We start from the raw sequence: 22,267 nt of genomic DNA on the forward strand, positions 1-22,267 counted from the left end.
GTTAAAGCCTCTGCCTTCAGCTCAGGTCATGATCTCAGGATCCTGGGATTGAGCCTCGCATCGGGCTCTCTGCTTGGCAGGGAGCCTGCTTCCTCCTCTCTCTCTGCCTGCCTCTCTGCCTACTTGTGATCTCTGTCAAACGAATAAATAAAATCTTAAAAAAAACACTAATAAGTTCACATATAAATAAATATAACATATATAAATGGAGGCAGGGAGTAGAAAGGAAGTGAAATAAAATGCATGAAGACCAAGCCCCAGCCACTCTACTTTTAGAGGACTACGTACATTTGAAATTATTGTTATAAGCCAAAAGAGTAAATTATGTCTGACTTAAGCGATAAGACCTATTTATCAGTAACTTGCAGAAAGTTGAGAAATGGGCTCAGGAAACTGGCAGGAAGTAGGGAAGGATGAGCAGCCAGACCCTAGACAAGGTCACAACGGAGGATGAGTCCGGGAAACTTTGCTGCCAACCACCAAAAAAGAGGTCAAGCAGCTTGCCTAAGATTTAAAAACAACAATAAACACATATCTACCCTGTGATCCAGCAAGTCTCCCAGGTATATCCCCAAGTGAAATGTACAACAATGTTCATAGAGATTTTATTCAACATGGCCCCAAACCCAAAGCAGGGTCCACGAACAGGAGAACAGAGGAACAAACTGTGATTTGTATTCAGACGCAGTATGGTACTCAGTGATAAAAAGCACACAGCACGGATGAATCTCAAAAACATGGCACCGAGGGGAGCCAGGCTGGCTCAGCTGATAGAGCTCGCCACTCTTTAGCTTGAGGTCATGAGTTCGCACCCCATGGATGGGGTAGAGTTTACTTAAAACAAAACATTATGCTGAGTGAAAGGTGGCTTTCACAGGTGTGCATACCTGGGGTGCCTCTTGGTTTCTGCTCAGGTCAGGATTTCAGGTTTCTGAGATGGGGGCATGCTCAGCGGGCTCAGCGGGCAGTCCACTGGGGATTCTCTCTCTCCCTCTGCCCCCCTTCTCAGATAAATAAATCTTTAAAAAAAACAACCCCCCCCAAAAGTGTATACCTCTGGATTCCACTAAATGAAGTTCCAGACAAGCACAACCTCAAAAAAAAAAAAAATCAAGAGTGGTTTCCTTTGGGTGGGTAAGGGGGAGGACCCACCAGGAAAGACGGGGGAAACTTTGGGGGTGATGTCATATTCTGTGTCCTGACAGAAACCACACACGATGTATGGATTTGTTAAAACTCATAGAATGGTGCAATTAAAATGCGTCCATTTCACAGTCTGTAAGTTTCACTTAAATTTTGAACTCTTACAGTTAATAATCATCATGCTTAAGTCTTTGGGGTGAGGAGCACTGAAGTCTGTAACTTTCGTAGAAATGCACTGAAGACACTAAGATGGACTGATGGGCAAGTGTGCAAAATACTAATTAAGAAATCTAGGTGAGGGTATCTGTGTGTTCGTTGTACAGTCATTTCAACTTTTCTTTATGTTTGAAGTTTGTCATTAATAAAATGTTGGGGAGGGGCGCCTGGGTGGCTCAGTTGTTAAGGACCTGCCTTCGGCTCAAGTCATGATCCCAGGGTCCTGGGATTGGGTCCCACATCAGGCTCCCCTGATTTAATTAAAATAAAAATTAAATTAAATTAAATGTTGGGGAAAAAATTCCAATGATCTATTAGAGGTCTACACTAGATGATCAGGAAGGATTTCTGTGATGTATTGTTGAGTGAGAAAAGCAGAATATGGAAAATGCATACACCATGATCCTTTTTATTTATTTGTCTGTTTACTTTTTGAAGATTTTATTGACTTGACAGAGACAGATGCAGTGAGAGGCACAATACAAGAGAGAATGTTAGAGCAGAGGGGAGAGGGAGAAGCAGGCTCCCGGCTGAGGAGGGAGCCAGATGCGGGGCTTGATCCCAGCACCCTGGGATCATGACCTGAGTGGAAGGTAGCCGCTTAATGACTGAGCCTCCCAGGTGCCCCAGCATCACCCTTTTTAAATAAAACAACCCAAAGAACACCCTGGTTGATAACATGAGTTTTCTGAGCATGGGACAGAAAGTGGAAATGGAGGTGGGATGCTAATGTGGGGCGGGACCCACAATAAACAAGGACATATTATAATGATCCTGCGGGGAGGGTGCAAACCGACAGAGGTGTGATGTAAGTATGGGTTCAGAAAGAGATAAATGATGGGGTGGACACCCAAAGGATCAAAAAACTTCTGAACAACACAAACGTGTAACACAGAGCATTAAGGGCCCTCTCTCCCAAATACCAATTAAACTGCTTGATGTGTAATTTTTCTATATGTACTTTTTTATATAGACTTTAAAAAAAAAAGATTTTATTTATTCCTTTGACAGAGAGAGCTCGTGCACAAGCACTGAGAGCAGCAGGCAGAGGGAGAGGCAGGCTCCCCGCTGAGCAGGGAGCCGGATGTGGGACCAGGCACCCCTAGTAGGCTCCACACCCAAAGCTGAGTTTGAACTCACCACCCTGAGATCAACATCTGAGGTCAGGGGCACCTGGATGGCCCACTGGGTTAAGCATCTGCCTTCAACTCAGGTTATGATCCCAGGCCCTGGAATGGAGCCCCCAAATCAGGCTCCCCACTCAGCGGAGAGCCTGCTTCTCCCTCTATGCCTCCATCTGCTAATGCTCTCTGGCCTTCTCTCTCAAATAAGTAAAAATCTTTCAAAAAAAAAAAAAAAGATCTGAGATTAAGATTTGGACACTCCACCAACTGAGCCACTCAGGTATCCCGAAGACTTTTTTTTTTTTTTTAAAGATTTTTTATTTATTTATTTGACAGAGAGAGATCACAAGTAGACGGAGAGGCAGGCAGAGAGAGAGAGAGAGAGGGAAGCAGGCTCCCTGCTGAGCAGAGAGCCCGATGTGGGACTCGATCCCAGGACCCTGAGATCATGACCTGAGCCGAAGGCAGCGGCTTAACCCACTGAGCCACCCAGGCGCCCCTCCCGAAGACTTTTTAAGCACACAAGTTTTTCCTGTGTGCCGCACACCTTCTCCTACAACAGACTTCTTTCACCACCACGGACGGACATCCTTCTTGGACAGTCTACCAAGCTGCCTCGCTCATTCGGATGGCTGCAAAGGACAGCACGGTATGAATGCGGGTGGTGTGTTTCACTATTTGTCCAGTAATAGACAGCTAGGCACCTACAATTCCTGGCTATTTCAAATGTTTTAACAACCATCCATGCACAAAAACTCTTGTAGCAAGTTTATGGGACAAATGCCTTCGAAGTAGGTCTTCGGGGTCAAACAGAAGAACTCTTCACACCTTCAGACAGTTCTGTCACATTGTCCTCTAAACGGGTTGTATAAACTTAATATTATCACGGACAAGTATTTGAGAATACCCTTTTCCCACGCCCTAACATCAGAAATCTTCAATCTTCTCAACTTTTAACAAACAAAAAAAAAAATCTTGCTTCAATCTGCATTTCCCCAGATCACTGACACAGTCGAGGACCTTTCCTTCCGTTGATTACTCATTTGTGTTTCTTCCCCTAAACCAACAGGAGTTACCACCAAACACAAATAGGATCATGCCCCTCCCCCATGACTCGCCATCTACAAGATGGCGTCAAACCTTTAAAGGCAGCGTACTTGGATCCTCTTCAGAACAAGGACACTGAACACACAAAACAACATCAAAAACAGGAAACATTTACTGAACACTCCTGTTTGCCGTCTGAAGTCCCTGCACACATTATTTCATTTAATCCTTACAACCAAGTACCGGCTATTATCACCCCATTTTAGAGAAGACAATACCGAGGCACAGGTCCTCCTGTCAACCCCCCTCCACCGTACCTCGGCCATTCCCAACTATTTGGATCATTCTCCAGACTTCCCTGTCCCCATGGGCATCCTCAGTCTGTAATGCCCTGCCCTTGGCCCCTGTCATTTGTTTGGTGAACAATAACAAATCTTTTTAGATGCGGTGCAGGAAAAAGTAGCTAGAGGAATGGCATTTCAGAACAAAATATCAAAACTGGCAGTGATCTTAAAGGGACATCTAGTTCTGTGTTTTTACCAACTGTGAGTTGCAACTCTCATTAGTGGGTCAAGACCAGGATTTTTATAAAACTGAAGTAGAAAAGGACAAAAAAATAAAAATCAGAAGGAACAGGGAGTGAGGCTCTCTATTGTTTCAAGGACACACACTGTCCTGTGAAAGAGGAGTCCCCCAGGCTCCGAAGTAAAAATGTATTCTTTCCTGCCGATACAGGTCTAACTACTCAGTTATTCTCTATGCAGGAAGTCAGAGGGATCTTTCTAAAACCGTGAATCCGTCAACTCCTACTTTGAAACTTTCTGTGCTTTCCTATTTCTGTTAGGATTAAAAGTAAGCAAACAAACAAGGCCTCTCTGGCAGCTGGCAAGGTCCTGCCCCATGGAACCCCTGCCTCCCTCTGGCCTCCAGTCGCGGTCACTGAGTTCACTCTAAGGTCTTGAGGGTGCTACTCCCTCGGGGTCTGGAATGCTGTCCCCTTCCCCCTTGGTGTCCATGAACTCCCGTTTATCTTCCAAGATTAGGTTCCAACATCACTTTCTCCCAGAAACCTCTCATTCCTAGACCAGGTCAGGTCTCTGAGTTCCATAACTCCCATCGCGTCCTGGACCTTTTGTTCCAAATACTTATCATGACCATAATTAAATAAGGACGTTTCACGGCCGCCGCCTTCCTTAGGTTCCTTCTGTGCATCTACAGCCACTCGCACAGTTTTGCTTTGCTCACAGGAGGTATCCAGCCAAGATTTGTTGAAAAAAAGGATGAGTCTCCTGCCCAAGGGAAGAGCACTCTTCTCTGGAAACTTCTCGTGACACCCCCCCATTCCTCATTCCAGCTATCACTGGAGTAATGACAGCTACCACTTCCAGAGCCCACGTAACAGGCTATGCAAGGTAAAGGCTTTACCTAGGATAGCTCATTCTGGCCTCGCCCAAGCCCGAGAGAAGGACATACTTTTATGCACGTTCACAGGAAAATTTAGATAGCTGTTCAAAATCCAGTGCAAAACTCATAAGTGGCCCAGGAAAGATTTGAACTCCAGCTATCCATCTCAACTATCCCAGCCTCTGCAGTATTCTATGACGTTTGTCTCCACATCTGCCACGCACCCCCCCCCCCCCCCCCCGCCCACCAGACTAGGATCAGAGGCAAGAACCAAGGCAGAGAGTCTCATTAAACCTATCTGCTGAATAATGAACGATGGGAAAAGGCAGAAAGTTGGCCGCAGAGCATCACAACATCCTGAAATAACCCAGCTGGATGGGATGCACCCCTCCCAGCATAGGAAATCTCCCCTAGACCTCCTGATAGGGGGTGACTGGCTATGGTTCTCCGGCAGCCCACCCTCTCGAAGATCAACTCTAGATCCACTTGACTTACTAATTCAATGACATCCTGCCAGGACTTACAGAGGGTCTACTCCCAGGTCTACCAGGGAGTAGAACCTGGTTCTTGGCTGGGGTCAGAGGGAAGGTGCCAATGTGACAAAAAGCCTGTGACAGGTTAGCTGGGGAGCCGGCCACAGACCAGTTCCAACACAACACAAGGGAGTGTACCGGGCTATATAACCTGGCTGTGAAGAATGAGCTCAGAGAGCAGCAGTGAATTCCCACTGGGAGGAAGAGGGCTGATGTCACAGCATTCCAGCCTGGGTTTAAAGGATGCGCTAATAAAGATCTCTCTAATCTTAACAAATCTCCAGCCAGCAGTCATGGGGAGGTAGGGGGGCATGTTGAATGAACCTAGTTCTGCCTTCTGGAGGGGCAGGGAAGTATAATCCTCTCCACCAAGACTGTCTTCAAAATTCAAGGATTACTACCTTGTTCTCTCCAGTGTCTCTTTTCAAAAACATTTCTCCAGTTTTTAAGTATCTTTACACCCAACAGGAAGCTTGAACTCATGCCCCTGAAATCAAGAGTGGCACGCTCTACCAAGTTGCTAGCCAGGTGCCCCCCCCCCCCCCCGCTTTTTTTCTTCTTTTAAACTAGGTCTCAGGACAGAATATGAATAAACACAGAATCTTTTTCTCCTCCCCCTCCCAGAACTGCACGGGTGGTTCAGTGGTAGAATTCTCGCCTGCCCCTCCGAGAACTAACACTACCTCTGGCCTTCAAATCCAAGGCCAAAGCCAAGGTCAATGTCACCATCTCCAGCAAATTCCCTAATTACAGAGGATTGGAACCTATTTGCATAAGAAGACAGAAAATTCCCTAATAATGACAGGGGAGTGGTACCTTATTGGCATACAAAACAAATGCATATAGTAAAATTACTTCTGAAACCCCTTATATTCACCCACAGCGCACATTACTTTTGGTTTTCCATATATGCCATCAGACAGAGCCTGCGTTTCCCCAAGACTGGAACACACCGCCTACCTTTGGTTCAGAGCTGATAAAAGACTCTCTCCTAGACTCTACTTTAGTCAGGTTACTCTGAACCCCTTCTCCATTAGGCCTCAACCCTGTCCGCCACCCCTTAATGTGTCCTCTTAGTAATCTCCCATCCACTGACCCCCCCCCACCCCCCCGCTGCTGGCTATCAATTCCCAGCTGTCTTTGCTGGGTTGGGAGTAGAGCTCGCTCTCCCATACAATAACCCTAAAATAAAGCCTAAATAAAGCCTTCTCCACTGGTCTACCAAGCATCCAAAATAATACATTAACAAAGCCAGAAGAAATAGTTGACTTGTGTTCAGAGCCACATGGTACTTGTCTTTCATGAACACAGGTGAATTCAGAGATGTTAAGTGCTGATGTCTCGATAGTCGCTGCTCTTTCCTTCCTTCTCTTCAGCAGGTTTCTTTTCTCTATTATATTTCTCTCCTTATTTGACCATTTATGATGGTATACGCTAGGCACGCATACTCCATGCCTATTACAGCCTGGTGCATTATTCCTCTCTCTGTCCCCCACAGTGCCCAGCACAGGCTGAGGGCATAAACAGATCATAATCGCTGCCCCTTCCTCAGAGGTTGCTCGAGCCTGTTAATGTCCCTCTTAAAATGTGACACTCATTACTAAAAACAAACCAAACCCTGATATGATCTGGTCAATATGGAGAGTCACTACGTCCTCGCCCAACCCCAAACCACACTTCTATTAACACAGTGTAACACTTCTTTGACTCAGCAGCCACACCGACCTTCTGGTCTGTTAAAACCCAGAGCCTTTTTCAGGAAGTCGGTTATGAAGCCGACATCCCCGCCGCCCTGTAGTTATTTGTGTAAGTCTTCACATTTATCCCTGTTAAATCGTGTCGTGGTTTTTCGGCCCAAGGCTGCAGCCTGTTGATAGGTGTTTGGGAAGCACAATTCGGTGGTTTGCCAGAGAGAAGTGTCTGATTTTCACTTAGATGCTAACAGGAAAAGGGGACCAAACAGCCTGCAGCCACAGGGTGAGAAGGGCCTCCAGGAGGCTGGCCCTGGGTCTCCATGGAGAAGCCACAGGTGCTAATGGAGATTTGGTACGCACGTAGTTTGCGCCCTTTTCTTCTTTGCCGAGCTGCCCAAGATTCTCCCTCCGAACCCGGGTCTCCTCCGCTCCCCGGGAAAGCTGACCCCCTCCGCAGCAGCTCCTCGGCAGCGGGGCGGGGGTCCCCGCAGAGCCCGCGCCAGGGCCGGCCGCCAGCCGCAGGCAGCTCCCTCCCGAGGTCCCGCGATGCCTGGGTCCCCCACTCCCTGCCGAGCTCCCCTCCCCCCACGCCTAGCGCCCCCCCCACCCCCGCGAGCGGCGCGTGAGCGCGGGGTCCCGCTCCCCGCCCGGGGCCCGGGCCGCCGGGGGGCACGGGCTGCGCTGCGCGGGAGGCTCTGCGCGGGAGGCTCTGCGCGGGGACCGGGTGCAGGGGCCCGGCCGGGCAGAGCGGGCGGGCTTCGGGCGGCGCTGGCGGGGCGTGGGCACGGCGCGGGAGGGGAGGTCTGCGCCGCCCCGGGACCGGCTTGCGCCACTGGGGGAGCTGCGTCCCTCCGCGCCCCGGGGCGGGAAGGGTGGCCCCGCGGCGGGGGTCCTGGCGGCGAGCTGGGCCCGCGAATCTGCGACGGGGAGTGGGCCGGCCCGTACCTGATCTTGAAATCCCAGTTATAAATGGTCCGCAGCCGCTCGCGATCTGTCTCCATGTCCAGTCCCCGATCGACTAGGAAACTCTCGAAGCACTGGCCCGTCTCCCGGAGCTGCCGGCAGCTGAACTTACTGGGCATCGCGGCGGCGGCTGCGGCCCAGGCAGGAGGGTCCGTGGAAATGAAACTGAAAGTCGCCGCCGCGGATGTAAGTTGGCGGCCCTGGGATGTGGGTGCAGCAGGGGGAAGCCCCCTAACTCTGACCCCTGGTCCTGCAAGCTCCCTTCGCCCCACCAGGCTTCCCTCCTCTGTTCTTATCCTACCTGAGCCTTCCCTTCGGTCTATCCCCTCCCCCTCCTCCCATTAACTCTTTCCTAAGGAGTCTGACCCCTCCCTCAGGGCCCTCCCCTTACCCCAAGCTCCCTCCCCTGGCTTCTGGCCAGAATCCGAACGTGGCTACCGCCTGGGGCCCCCTGAGCTACCCTGGAGGACTTCCGAGCCTCAGCTAGGGCTACTCCCACGCCCACCCCCCAGGGCCTGGGGACTTACTGAAAAGCAGGAGAGCAAAGGGCAGGGACTGGGACCTAGGTTGGCTGCGACTGGACTGGGGCAGCTCATCCAGCACCTCCCCCAGACTGCTAGGGACAGAAACCAGCACGGAAGCGAGCGGCACGCCCCCTCCCCCATTCTCCCTTCTCGGGCTTTTCAGACGCTGGGAGGAAGGCATAAGAGCCAGAGAAGTTCGAGGGAAAGAACCAAGTGTCTTTGAGATAAAGGTGTGTACGTGTGGGAGGGACAAGGGGCTCCGCCTGCACGAACAGTCATTACTTTTCTCAGCCACACAGGTTTCGTTTTAGTGTAAAGGCTGGTTATCCCTGCCCTTGAGCTACGTATTTGGGCACTTAATTGCATTCCAGTCTGTATTGCTCTTTAATTGTTACGAGGATATAAGCAAGGGTTGCCCCAGTCATCAAAATCTCAGCCTGAGAGCGAGAAGCTCTTCTGCCAGGCAGTAACTGGTTAATTGTTACAGCATCAGTACCAGGAAGAGAAGTAAAAGAGCAGCGCTCTTCAGAAGACAAGACTATTAAGACAAACTAAGGGGGGTGGGGCTCCCACAATAAACGGAAGATGAACCTCTGCATCTATTTATGCTCCCTAATAACACACACACACACAGAATGGGGCAAAGATAATAAAAGTTAAATAAAAATTTTCTTTAAACAAATATACCAGGGTTCCAAATATATCAAAAGTAGTGTTATTCTCGGAGTAATTCCCTGTAGGAGGCCACACGTTCAGTCTAACCTAGTGTGAGGAACGTCCAGAACCCAGGTCACGCTCCAGCTGGGCTACTCTTGCGCCTTCTCCCAGGCCACCAACCAACTAAAGCCAGGAATAACAGATTTTAGCAACAGGAAATGCAAAGTCAGTGTGAACCAAAGCTAACGGGAAGGGGAAAACCGGGCAGGGGAAGTTCTGTATTAGAATTTGCATCTTAGAAATTGATCATGCAAAGTAGAGGAAAACACCAGGAAGAGAGCCAGTTTTACCCTTTTTTCTCCACAATTACCTGCTGAGGTGTGAGAGTAGGATAGAGGAACCCCTTAAAATTGCCTTATTACTTACCATTTCAAAAAGGTACTGTCCACCACACCCACACTGAATGGCTCCATTCTGATGAGCAGATCTAAGTCCCCATTACTTTCGGATACCTAATGCGCACTTCCTCCCTGGTTAGGCCTATCTCCTAGTTGTTGTCAAAACATGCAAACAGCTATAGGACAGTACCAACTTGAGTAAAAATGTGATGTGATGTGATGTGGCTGTGGTTACAATAAAACCTCTCTAAACCAGTTTCATTTAGAAAAGTACACTTCACGTGTTGTAATGATTTTCACACCTGGCTGTCTAGAGGTCTAGAATGGTCTTCCTTCCCACCTTTCACATCCAGCTTAGGCCTCACTTCTCGAAACCTTCCCCAAATCCATCTGCACTTGTAAGAGTCAAAAGTGGTTGATTTTTGTATAGGTCCAAATAACACTGAAGGGAATCTGAAAGTTAACCATGGCCGGTGACACTACTAGAATAAACCCATAATAGTCTCCCAAGAGAGCTACTTTGGAGACTATTAAAAGCGCTGTATTTTCTTCATTACTTCTCATCACTTCATAGTTACTTGGGTTTTACGATTCAGCATTTCAGTGTCCTCTCAGTTCAGGTATTCTAACCAGACTGTAGTTCTTAAGGCAACTCTAAGTCACCCTTCAACTGAATGCTAACATTGGTGAGGCTGTGGCACGTACAGTAGATCCTTGTTATTTGCAGATTGCGTCTTTCCCAAGTTCACCACTCCCTTAAGTGTATTCGAAACCACCAAATTGGTACTTGTGGTGCCTTTGTAGTCATTTGTGGACATATGCAGAGCGGCAAAACAAATTTGAGTTGCCCAGTGTAGGTGGTCCTAGCTGAAATGGAACAAGGTAATGTTCTGCCTTGTTTCAGCTCCTTTTATAAACAAATGTCCTTTTCATGGTCTATTTTGTGGTGTCATTTCTTGCCTTTGTATTCGTCCCTTTCGTTGGTTTCCCTGCTTAAAATAGTCCCCACGCCTGTGTAGTGGGGCAGTGCTGTCTCATGTTCCTGAGCACAATGCTGCAATAGGTCTTACAGAGAAAATTCCCTTTAGGTAAGCTTTGTCAGGCACAAGGTATAGTGCTGTTGTTGACTGGGAGTTCAATGTTAATGAATAAACAATGTATATTAAATGATTTAAATAGAAACACATATAAAACAAGATCATGTATTGATCTGTTGACCAAAATGTTGTGGCCGGAAGTTCCCAGTAACTTCACTCTATATTCCCCTAGTAGCAGTGTTAAGTATTTGCAAACTCAGTGTTTTCGAACAACCCTACACTTACTGTGAATGAGGATCAGTAGTACGTTCTTATGTGTAACAGTGCTCTTTGGTACATTGGATTTGAAGAGGTAGGAGATTGGTTTCTACCCTCAGCTAAGATCTACCGTCTTTTTATACATACTCTGTTCAAGGGAGAATTTTAGCTAGCTCAACTTATCTTATGGGACCATCCAGTTTTGTTCTGTATTTACCAATCCTCCCTTTTCTTTGCTCTTCCAAGCAGTAGGCAGCTTTGCAGTTCTGTATAAAATCATAAAATTATAAATTGACATTCAGATATGTATCAGTCTTTTGTGAGTTTGGAGAAAAATGTGCCAAGGTTTGCCAAGCATGTCGTGAACCCAGATGAGTCCAGTATCAAAGTTCCAGATTATCAAAGAGAACAGGCCCTGGAACTAGGCAACTAACAGCAGCACAACCACCCAGGCTCAAATGAAACAAATGGTTTTCAGCAGTGTAATTTCAAATCCAAATAGAGGAGTGAGGCCTCACAGAAAACCGCTTTCCATCTGGCTGAGAAACCTTTGCCCTAGGATCCCACAGGCTGATTGCAGCAGTGCGTGATAAAATGGACACAATTCAAGCAGATATTCTGCTGGAGGAGGTTAAGGAAGTCAGGTCTCTGCAGGATTTGGCAAGAAGGGCTGACTTCCTCCCAATTATACAAGTAACCAAGGACTTCAGATGGCCAAGAGATTAAGAGTTTTTATACAGGTCTGTATGGGCTAGGGAAATGGATGGGATAGGCTGGGGACAGGCTGATGGGAGTTAATAAGTTAAAGGCAAGAACATGTGAAAAGTGAAAGGTGGGAAGGAAGACCATTCTAGACCTCTAGACAGCCAGGTGTGAAAATCATTACAAGAGTCTGCTTGCACTACAAGTACAGAATGTTGTACAACAAATGTTCCCCCCAAAGGTGGGAATTTTAAACTGGCCTTAGATGGAATGTGAATCACTGAAACTCCTCTGGTTCTCTCTTAGGAACCAGGATAAAAGCCTTTTTCTCATGTCTGTAGCTAAGTCAGATTTGCATGGAAAGAAAGCTGCATTTAGAGTTAAGCCAAGGTGAAATATCACCCAAGCTCAAGGTACAGGGATTCTTTCATTTCTACTTCCTGCCTAGTGACTACAACCATACTTGGGCCTTGCTCTCTCAATGACAGAGAAGATAACCAGGAATGGAAAACAAAACAAAAACTTTGGGGCGCCTGGCTGGCTCAGTCAGTAGAGCATGCAACTCTTAATCTCAGAGTTGTGAGTCTGAGCCCATGTTGGGAGTAGAGATTACTCTTAAAAAACAAGCAAACAAAAAACAAGAAACTCCCCAAGAAACCAAACCTGGAACCATCCATAGCCTCTGGGCGAAGACATCAGTATTATCCATAGAGACAATGATCAGACTGGGGGAGGGGGGAGGAAAAAAAAAAAAAGAGCTGTTCTTTCCAAGTCTTTGGATATCACTGACTATGCAATAGGAACCAATTTCAGAACCCTGAACATTCTCATCAAATAAGACCAAACACAGTTACCTCGAGAACAAAAACTGAAGAGATGGATTGCAAAGGAGAGACTCAGACAATTTAAGAACAAAACAGGTATATTTCTATTGGACTACCTGATACAGAGGATAGTGTGATATGAATGGATAGTATGAATGACACATAATACAAATATATTTTATTTGAAATAAACAAAAATGCTTACACAGCTCAACAGGTCACTCGGAAACAAACTTGCTTGACTGTATTACTGAGCAAAAACAAAGCTGAAGCACAAACACCCTTCTTTTTTGACATTTATTTGGAGATAGGTAGGAAGACACTACTTGGTTTTTTAAAAACTGACCTTCCCTTAAGGCCTGGTCATAGAAGTGTAAACAATGTAAATGAATCCACCATTACCAGTTGTCATATCATATCTATGTCACCTGTGTGTTCCGAGATCACACATATACCTGCCAATCTACCTGGGAAGGGTTGCTAGATCACAGTTACATTTCAGTTCTTGGCAGGCAGGACTGAGGAAGAGTAATTTGGAACAAGTTTTACATCCCATTTAGAACAAATCACTAGTATTCTCTTAAATAACAGGTTACAATAGAAAGATACTGCCTGGAACGTATCCTTTTCACTTTGGTTCATTTTTAGTTTTGTTTGTGATGTACATAGTTGTTTGATTCATCTGTTCATAGTACAATCCTGCCACAAAGTATTAAAGCACAAGATACCTACTATTCCTTCAACATCTGCATTTTTCAAGTTTTATACTCAACTACATCCCTAGTATGTCAGCAGTTCTTGAATAATAATAAAAAATAATAAATGGGTAAAACCCTTCTAAAAATGCAGATGTCTGTAACTAAAATGGTACTAGATGGGAAGGAGACAATGAGGGAAGAGAAAAAAGCAAACACGTTCATGTGCAGGGAATGTGGTTCAAGTCTTTGGATTTAAAAACAACTTCCCCAGAGAAGCTGACTATAATGGAATTTCCAGAAAACTTCCTTTGCCCCCACAAAAGGACCTGAAAAGCCCAATCCAAACTTTTGAAAACTACGGTTATGAGATGCTATAAATGATGATCAAAGCAGTCAGAGGGAGAAGGATGAATGTGTCTTCCATTCAGCTAGTTTGTAGCGTAGTCTCTTCAGCTGTTGGTGGATCAGTAAAAACCACTGAAGTACCAGAAGTGCTTTGAAGGACAGGGGTAGAAAAGTACTGAGCATATTACCTGTCTGTATCAGTAACAGGACTTCATGGCTAGGAAAATTTTCTAAACAGTAAAATGACTCCAGGATAGATCTCTCTCTCTCTCTCTCCATCATTAAATGTGGCAGAATTAAAAAAAAATTTTTTTTACAAGTAAATATAGTGAAAACAGAAAATTACAAGGCAGAGAACACAAAAGAATCAAGACGATGCTATAGGTTCAACAGTATTTCATGAGGCTAGAAAACCTGTTAACTCTGAAAGCCCTAGCAAAATATCACTCTTGTTTATAAATCACTTATTTATCATATGACCGCATGTTGAATCCTTTCTTTCCACATACTGAAGAATCCTACATTCAGCCTTTAAGCATTCTGCATTTCTTTGCCAATCTTGTAGCTGAGTATCTTGTTCCAGTCGATTTTGGTGCGGGTAACAGGAAGCTGCCGGCGCAAGGCTTTGAATGTGGTGTCTGACATTGTTTGATAGTTTTCACTAATTGCTGTCTGCAATAGATAATTGAAGATAAGTTGCTTGAATAAAAACGGATGGTTGTGACTAGGAAAGTAATTCTGTAGTCAAAGGACATGCTTGAGTCTTCTAAGAAGGACAGACAGCATGTAACAGTCCTAATAAGCTCCTCTCCCATCTCCGAAGTGAGTTAAGAAGCCCACTTAAATTATTTCTAAAACTAGGGCTATAATCCGTTCCAATGTTGAAACCTTGACTATAAGTACAATGTCAGGATGCAAGGTCTGCAGTCTCCACATTTACTAACACTGAACACCACCGATATTTATGTTTAAAGGACAAAGAGAAGTCTAACAAAATGTGTTAGCAGCAAAATAATAAGGTACTCAAAATCTAGAAAAATCAGTTCCAAATCTTACCTGATACTCATTTTCTGCATGCTCTATGATTTTAATAAACTCCTTGGCAGTTTGGACTTCATTCTAATGGAGGAAGAGGGGAAATAGGAATTTTTCTTAAAGTATAAGCAGTCTATAAAAACATATTGAAAAGACCATTTAAAGAAATCTTAAGATTTGTAGAACAATTTGTAGTTTGTCAAGTGCTCCCATGCATGCTACCTTCTTTGATTCTCACAACAACCCTGAGAAGTAGATCTGTTATTAGCATCACCTCTATTTTGCAGATGAGAAAACAGAATCCTTGTAAGTGACTAGACCAAAATTACACAGTTCTTGAAAGATAAAGACAGGGTCTGAATCCATGTCTTCACCATAAGATCCCATGCTTTTTCCAATCTACCACAGTATGCCCAAAAGACATCATCACGATGTCTTGAAATTTTTATGCCTTGAAAATATCTCTGGTTTAAGATGATATAAACAATGCCCTCACCAATGTCAGCCATATATGTTAAACTCACACTCCTCTATTGGCTACTTATGGTACTAAACCAACCAACCACATTTTGCTCTACATGATTCAGGAACATATTAACATGGTGTTTTCACTTTGGTTTCATTCTCTCTCTTCCTTTCATCATTAAGTAGAACAGAATTAAAGGTAAAAGGTAAGATTTTCTGCCGAGAGCAGCATTCTCCAGATTCTTTCAAATAGTCAAAACCATGTTTTGTTTTCACAACTCTAAGTCATTTGCTTTTCCACTACCCCTCTCAAGTGTGCATAATGCAGGTCCCAGAAGCTGCATAATGTGTGATGGCTTCATCACTCTGATGGCTACTGGAATGTGTGGGCACATATGAGAATCCAGTTGTCTTTTATTAAGTCAGACACTATACAATTCGTAAAAATGTAAATCAATGCCATTCTTTGTACTATATTGTTTTTTGAAAACATAGTTGTTTTTCATGAAAATGTTATTTAGGTTAACAAGTAATGGGTTTCTAATTGTAATATTTTAAAGATTTACTTATTTTATTTTTTAAAGATTTTATTTATTTGACAGAGAGATAGATCACAAGCAGGCAGAGAGGTAGGCAGAGAAATAGGAAGGGAAGCAGGCTTTCCGCCGAGCACAGAGCCCAATGCAAGGCTTGATCCCAGGATACTGGGATCATGACCTGAGCTGAAGGCAGAGGCTTTAACCCACTGAGCCACCCAGGCGTCCCAGAACGTAATACTTTTTAATTGAATATTCCTAAAAATGTTCAGCTTCTCTAGTGATACAAATGTAGCCCTATAGGATTTGTTGATTGGAAGATACTGCTGTCCTTGAGCAAATCTCACTATTGAGAAAGAGAGAAAGAAGTTTGGATTCTCTAAAGCCATTATCTTATCTGTTGTTATATCATGTTATGTTACATTTTGGTATTTACATAATTATTTATATATTTAGTCAAAGACTGTGAACTAATATAGCGGGTTGACTGCATACATAACTTGCATAAGCTGCCAAAATCAAAGCACTGAAAACAAACTGAATTTCTAGTGGCAGAATCAGTACTCAAAATCAGTACTATTTTTCTGTAAAAAAATCAATTTTTTACAGAAAAATAAGGCACAAGTGAGACAGATATTAAATATTCCACACTCACCGAGACCGTTACTGAATCCTGTACATCTTTATGACTAACCAACTGAACATTGCCATCTTCATAATAGTGAACCTGTTGAGACAATGGTTGAGCAAGTTTATGTGTAGTTCATATGGAAACCCACTGCTAAGGTACAAATCCACGCCTTAAGCCATGCCAAATCTTTTTTTTAAAGCCATCCCCAATCTTCACCAACTCTGAACAAAATATTAATATGACCAACTGTAACTTAAAATGTGGTTAAAATTCACAGAACACTTTCAATTTTTAAGAATTCTCTCTTTCTCTTAGCAGGGGAAACTGATTATTAAGTTCAACAAATATTTATTATGTGCTTATTGCATTCCAGGCACTGTGCTAGTATTGTGAATACAAAGACCTTAAATAAGATTCCACTCTTAAGAGTATTAAAATAATTAAAATAAAATCTAACATTAGTTTTTCTCTGTGAAAACCCAAGAATTTTAATGGATCCTAATCCCTTACACATCTCTCCACAAACACAATCATTTAATATTGGTAAGTAGATCTGACCAAGTGCAGGAAAAACTTAACTGACAGTTAAAGACAAACTGAAAAAACAAACAGGCTACTGGTAAATTAGACTACAAAAGCAAGGCAAAAGCAGTTCTAAGGATGTATGATAAAATGGGGTGCTATAAGTATTAGACCAAGTAGCAAGAAGGAGGAGTACACAAGAGACAGACTAACCAACAACGTGCCAGAAGTTTTGGCAACTTACAAGATAGGTTCAGTCACCTTAACATGGCTACAATCTGGTCATATAAAATAGGATGAGAGTTATCCTTTTGTTATGTGCATTTGAACAGGGTCTTGCAAATAGGAGCTGTCACCTAAATGGACAAGTAGAGAACAACATCTAGCAAGGGGATAAAAAAAGGACAAGAGAATGGTTTAGTTTAGGGAAGAATAAAGAACTCACTGCAGATAAGTATGTGTGGAGGGGAGTGTGGCAGGAGATAGTGCTCTGAGGCAAGCAGGAGACAGACTGTGAAAAGCAAACTGCCTTATAAACCATGTTAAGAATTCAGACTTTATCCTATTAAAGGTGACAGGACTCAGGGAAAGGGAATGTTTTTGAAAGATTACACTTGTGCTATGAAGAAAATCAAGTGGAGGGAGCTGAAACTGGGGCATAATGCTAGAATAGTAGTCTAGGTACTGTTTGTTTCCTTCCTCTAGTTCAGGCTACCAGGAGACATCTGGACAAAAAGGAATGTTTGCAGAGATAAAGCAGAAAAAAAGAAGAACTATACCTGTAATACTATATCTATTATTTGAGTCCTTACTATATGTTAAACACTATGCCAGGGACTCCTGGGTGGCTCTGTTGATTAAGCATCTGCCTTCAGCTCAGGTCATGATCCCAAGGGTCCTGGGATCGAGTCCTGCATTGGGCTCCTTGCTTGGCAGGAAGTCTACTTCTCCCTCTGCCTGCTGCTCCCCCTGCTTCTGTGCTCTCTCTGATAAATAAATAAATAAAATCTTTTAAAAAACCAAAACACTATGCCAAACATTTTAGTTATTACTTATCTCATTCAATGTTTGCAAAAACTCTGAAATGGGGACCATTATTATACCTATTTTTTTTTTTTTAAAGGTTTTATTTATTTGACAGAGAGAGAACACAAGGGGGGCGGGGGCATGGAAGGCAGAGGGGAAGGGACAGGCAGGCTTCCTGCTGAGCAAGGAGCCTGACACAGGGCTTGATCCCAGGACTGTGGGATCATGACCTGAGCAGACGACAGACACTTAACTGACTGAGCCACCCAGGCAACCCTATTATTCCTATTTTACAGTTAAGGAAACTGAGGCTTGAGGCAGCTTAATAACTTATCCATGTTCACATACTGAATAAGAAGAGGAGCTAGACAATGAATTAGGTCAAATTCCAGAACTAAAACCATGTCCAACATGCGTAACACCTCCCACTGTTGAGTTTTGTCAAAAAATTGGGAATTCCCTGATTTAGACAGAAGTAACAGGTCTCATTAGGGCCTTAACTCTTCTAAGATATTATCAGAAGGGAATTAAAATACCCAAGCCTTAATCTAAACAGAACTCAAGATCCTATTAGCAACAAAAGGACTTCCCTAGGCAATATGAATCCACTACAGGGCCTTGTTTAAGGGGAGAAAAAAAAAACAGCTCACTCTGTCCAGATGGGCAAGCCAAACCAGACTTTCCATACCCTCTCCAGACATTTAAATTTTATCTTTTGGCTTTCTAAAGGGGTTTAAAGAGAAAAAGACGACTTAAGAATACACTGGAAAAGCAGGGAGTTGATAAATGCCTGTAATACCTACAATGCAAGAATCAGAACAGAAAAGATCCAGGCAAAAAAGACTGCGCTAAGGAAGGATGACATATAAAGGTTAAAATTCCAACACACAAGTGATATATAGCTGAATGGACTCCATTCTAGAAAGGCCCTATTTCTGCTGTTTCTCTGCTAAGTCCTATTTACTCATGTTCTTCATACTTGCATCTGAGTAAACCAAAGAAGTTATGTTCCCACTCCATGCGGACACAAGGAAGTTAATCATTTTCTAAGTTTCATCCCAGGTCCTCAAACACCTGATAACATCTAAGAAGAACTGGATCCCAAGCATGTTCTGGGACATTAGCTTCAAACAAAACTTGGCTGACACTGGCATTAATATACCCTACCCTCGGTGATTTATGGAATATACCTATTGTTCACCTGGCACTCACCTTTGATTGGAACCTGAATTCCTGAAGGAACATGCACCCTGGATCCCTTACCAGTATAAATCCCTAATCCCAAGTGATGGGGAGCCTTGCTTTTCCTTTTCTGAGTCTGCCAGACATTTTATCTGCCATACTCTATCCCTTACACTCTTCAATAAACTCTGCTCTCACTTCCTCCTGGCTTGAGTTTCATTTTCTATCCTATGCAAAGCCAACGACCCTCCTGGCTGGTCCTGTGGGGCCCCCTCTGGGTCCTCAGATCTGGCCCGCCTATGTTACAAGGACATGGATGTTCAAGATACAGGTTGCTCACACCCAAACACTAGTTTTGTTTGATCATTTTTTAACTAAGAGTCCAGAGACTGAAAAGAACACTAAGAAGAGGAGAGAGTACAAATAGGACAAGGGATATTTAAAAAATGGAGCTCTGTCCAGAGAAGAAACAAGGACTTAAATATTTGAGACAGGTGTCTAAGAACCATCTGAAAGAAGGAACTATGCAGGGCAATCTTTTTTTGTCCAAGAAGAAGGACTATGCAACAGGTTTGAACTTCTATCATATGTCTTAAAAACTAGGATATGCCTAGGAATATAGACTAAGGCCACTAAGTCTTGCTGTTTATAAACTCAGTTGAAAATTCTAAAAATATTGATGTCATTATCTAATACACCAATGATAAATTAAGCTTAAACTCTGAGGGTTGTTTATTTTTTTAATTTTTAAATTTTTTTAAAAAAGATTTTATTTTTAAATAATCTCTATACCCAGCATGGTGCTTGAACTTACAACTCCGAGATCAAGAACCAGCTGGGCACCCCAAACTCTATTGTAAAACAAACTTTCTTTTTTGGGTAGGGAAGGGAACAAACTATTTTATTGAGATGCTTAGGGGGAGGAGTCCAAGGGTTGGGAGGACAATGACATCAGATATCCTTACTAAGATCCTTGGCCAGGATCTCCCCAGCTTCAAAGTTGCCAAAAGCAGTAAAACCTTTCTAGGTCTCATTTGCTAATAAAAATTTCAACATGACTATCATCAACATAAATCCTCAGAAACCACTGACTTCCCAGAACTACCCCTTGGCCTACAGAATAACCAAAGAGCTAAATATCTTAGTGACTTTTCCAAGTAATTCTCACTCTGATTTTTAAGATATGTATATGAAGCAAGCTTTTCCCCAAGGTGTGATGGGCCAATCTGGTTAAAAAGTATAAATGAGGTACTGGCCCCTGTTTTAAGTCTTATCAGAAACTATCACTCTTTATGATAATGTACTCTTAATTTATAAGTTTTCACTGGCAATGCTGAAACACAAGCAACCATTTCGTTCTAGAAGAAAATAAAGTTACATAAATTTATAGTAAGCTACTAGGTTAGTGCTAATATCATAGTTACAGGAGACCTAAAGCATTAGGCTACTCATATGAACAGTTAAACAGAAATAGAATAATAGTATGTGTGTTGCCCTTAGGTTGGGCTCCCCCAGAAGCAAACCCCAAGACAAAGATTTGAGAGGAAGTTAATTTATTTTGGGAGGTAACCTCAGGAAGGACTAGTAAGGACTGAGGTATTGAGACACAGAAGGGAAGGAAGTGTTATAGGTGCATTAATGAACAGTATGTTTAGCTATGGGCCCTGGTCTCTGGAAAACTAAGTAGAACATGCTTCAGAGTTGTCCCACCTGATAGGTGAGGAAGCCGGCATATTTATTTATCTACCAACTCTTGTATGGCATTACAGGCTGCTCCAGAGCTGTGAAATTAACATTTCCAGCTTGCCTAATCGGAGTTGGGCATGCTCCTGTGGCTAGGAAAAGTTCCCAGGAAGAAAGTTGCTGTTACTTGTAGCAGGGAGCTATCCTGAAAATAGTGGGTACAGATATCTACCACATATGCTCTGATTAAATTATATCCTTTAAAAAGGTAGCTCTTGCTAATTATTATAAAAGCAAGACTTAACACAATATAATAGAGGTACGATTAGGTACTGATTTTCTGTTATCAGTAACTTTTAATCTGACCTGAGAGTTAGTTGGGCTTAAGAATTAAATCACCCTCAATTTGAAAGTCAAATCTCTGCTAGGATACCAGAAGACTTTGACCCAGATAGGCATCCAATGAATTAACAAGTTCCTTATTCACCTGCCTATCTGTTCTGATACAAGCATTAGAAATCTACTCAGCTTGGTTACTTATATTCCATACATAATGACACTTGGCAATTTTCTCTAGTTCCTGTGTCACTTACTTGATTTAAAAACCTTCTTATTACTGTAAAAAACAAAATAAAAATCCCATTCAGGTAGCTTTTTTCAGAGCTAAGAGTTAAGTTTTATGTCTATGTACATGCCTAAATGAGGTAATATACAAAGAGACCCTAAGTACGTTAGAGTAGCTGCTACTTGGTCACTTAATAATTGTTTTCTTCTTTTTTTAGAGCTGCTATTTTTAAAAATTATTATTATTATTTAAGTAGGCTCCATGCCCAGTGTGGAGCCCAATGCAGGGCTTAAACTCACAATCCTGAGATCAAGAACTGAGCTGAAATCAGGAGTTGGATGCTTAACTGACTGAACCACACAGGTGCCCCTAGAACTGCTATTTGATTAATTCCTGGAAAAACCTTAGGTTATCTTTGGAAGAGAAAAATAATAAGCAAGCAGTACATACCACATGACTATCCTTTGTCAATCAAAAAGAGCTTTTTAACTACTTCCCCATAAAGGAGGCTCCTATTTCTATTTACTACCATCCATATTCCTTTGCATCTATCTACATATAGTCATTTCTTATTTCAAATACCAATTTCCATGTTTGTTTTCAAAATGTGACACTTTAACATGGCCTATTAACATGTGGGGGTCTCACCTGAATCTTAAGGACTCCAACCACCTGAGCTGTAGGTGGTGTGATGGTGAACTTCCACTCTGATCTCCAACGACCATTCCTATTAAAACACACACAAGACTGCAGAGTTAGTAGTAAGCCCGAGAAAGAGGTGATTTGCCACTGAGGCACAGAATTTGGGAAAGTGGGGCGGGGGGGGGGGGGGTGGTCATTTCCAGTTTGACATATCTAAGGCTCTATCTACTCAAATATAAGTCTGTATCCAAGTCCCTAAACATAAACCTTTTCTAAATTATTTTGACTTTCATTTTTAATTTTTCAATCTTGGAATAGAAAACCATGCCTATACTGTTCATGGAAGTCTCTTCCATACACAGATAGATGGGTTGCTGAATTTTATAATTAGCTCAAGTATTATTAACCAAACC

General features: G+C 43.2%; 2 protein-coding genes across 3 annotated transcripts in view; both read right to left on the reverse strand.

The window, feature by feature from the left end:
* The window catches only part of MOV10 (Mov10 RISC complex RNA helicase), a 23,925-nt gene extending 15,289 nt beyond the window's left edge, over positions 1 to 8,636 (reverse strand). The window contains exons 1-2 of one of the 2 annotated variants that reach the window (XM_047724493.1): positions 8,516 to 8,636; positions 8,107 to 8,289 (exon numbers count right to left, since the gene is read on the reverse strand). In XM_047724493.1, coding sequence (XP_047580449.1) covers positions 8,107 to 8,243 — 137 coding nt within the window. In that variant the 5' untranslated portion in view covers positions 8,244 to 8,289; positions 8,516 to 8,636. Of the gene's footprint in view, positions 1 to 8,106; positions 8,290 to 8,515 lie in introns of those variants that run through there. The other variant, XM_047724494.1, reaches the window with a different exon arrangement.
* Positions 8,637 to 12,680: 4,044 nt separating this feature from the next.
* The window catches only part of CAPZA1 (capping actin protein of muscle Z-line subunit alpha 1), a 48,101-nt gene continuing 38,514 nt past the window's right edge, over positions 12,681 to 22,267 (reverse strand). The window contains exons 7-10 of the mRNA XM_047726689.1: positions 21,861 to 21,939; positions 16,259 to 16,330; positions 14,624 to 14,686; positions 12,681 to 14,239 (exon numbers count right to left, since the gene is read on the reverse strand). Coding sequence (XP_047582645.1) covers positions 14,099 to 14,239; positions 14,624 to 14,686; positions 16,259 to 16,330; positions 21,861 to 21,939 — 355 coding nt within the window. The 3' untranslated portion in view covers positions 12,681 to 14,098. The remainder of the gene's footprint in view (positions 14,240 to 14,623; positions 14,687 to 16,258; positions 16,331 to 21,860; positions 21,940 to 22,267) is intronic.

The sequence above is a fragment of the Lutra lutra genome, chromosome 4 (assembly GCF_902655055.1).
Source record: "Lutra lutra chromosome 4, mLutLut1.2, whole genome shotgun sequence".
In the NCBI taxonomy this organism is placed as follows: Eukaryota; Metazoa; Chordata; class Mammalia; order Carnivora; family Mustelidae; genus Lutra; species Lutra lutra.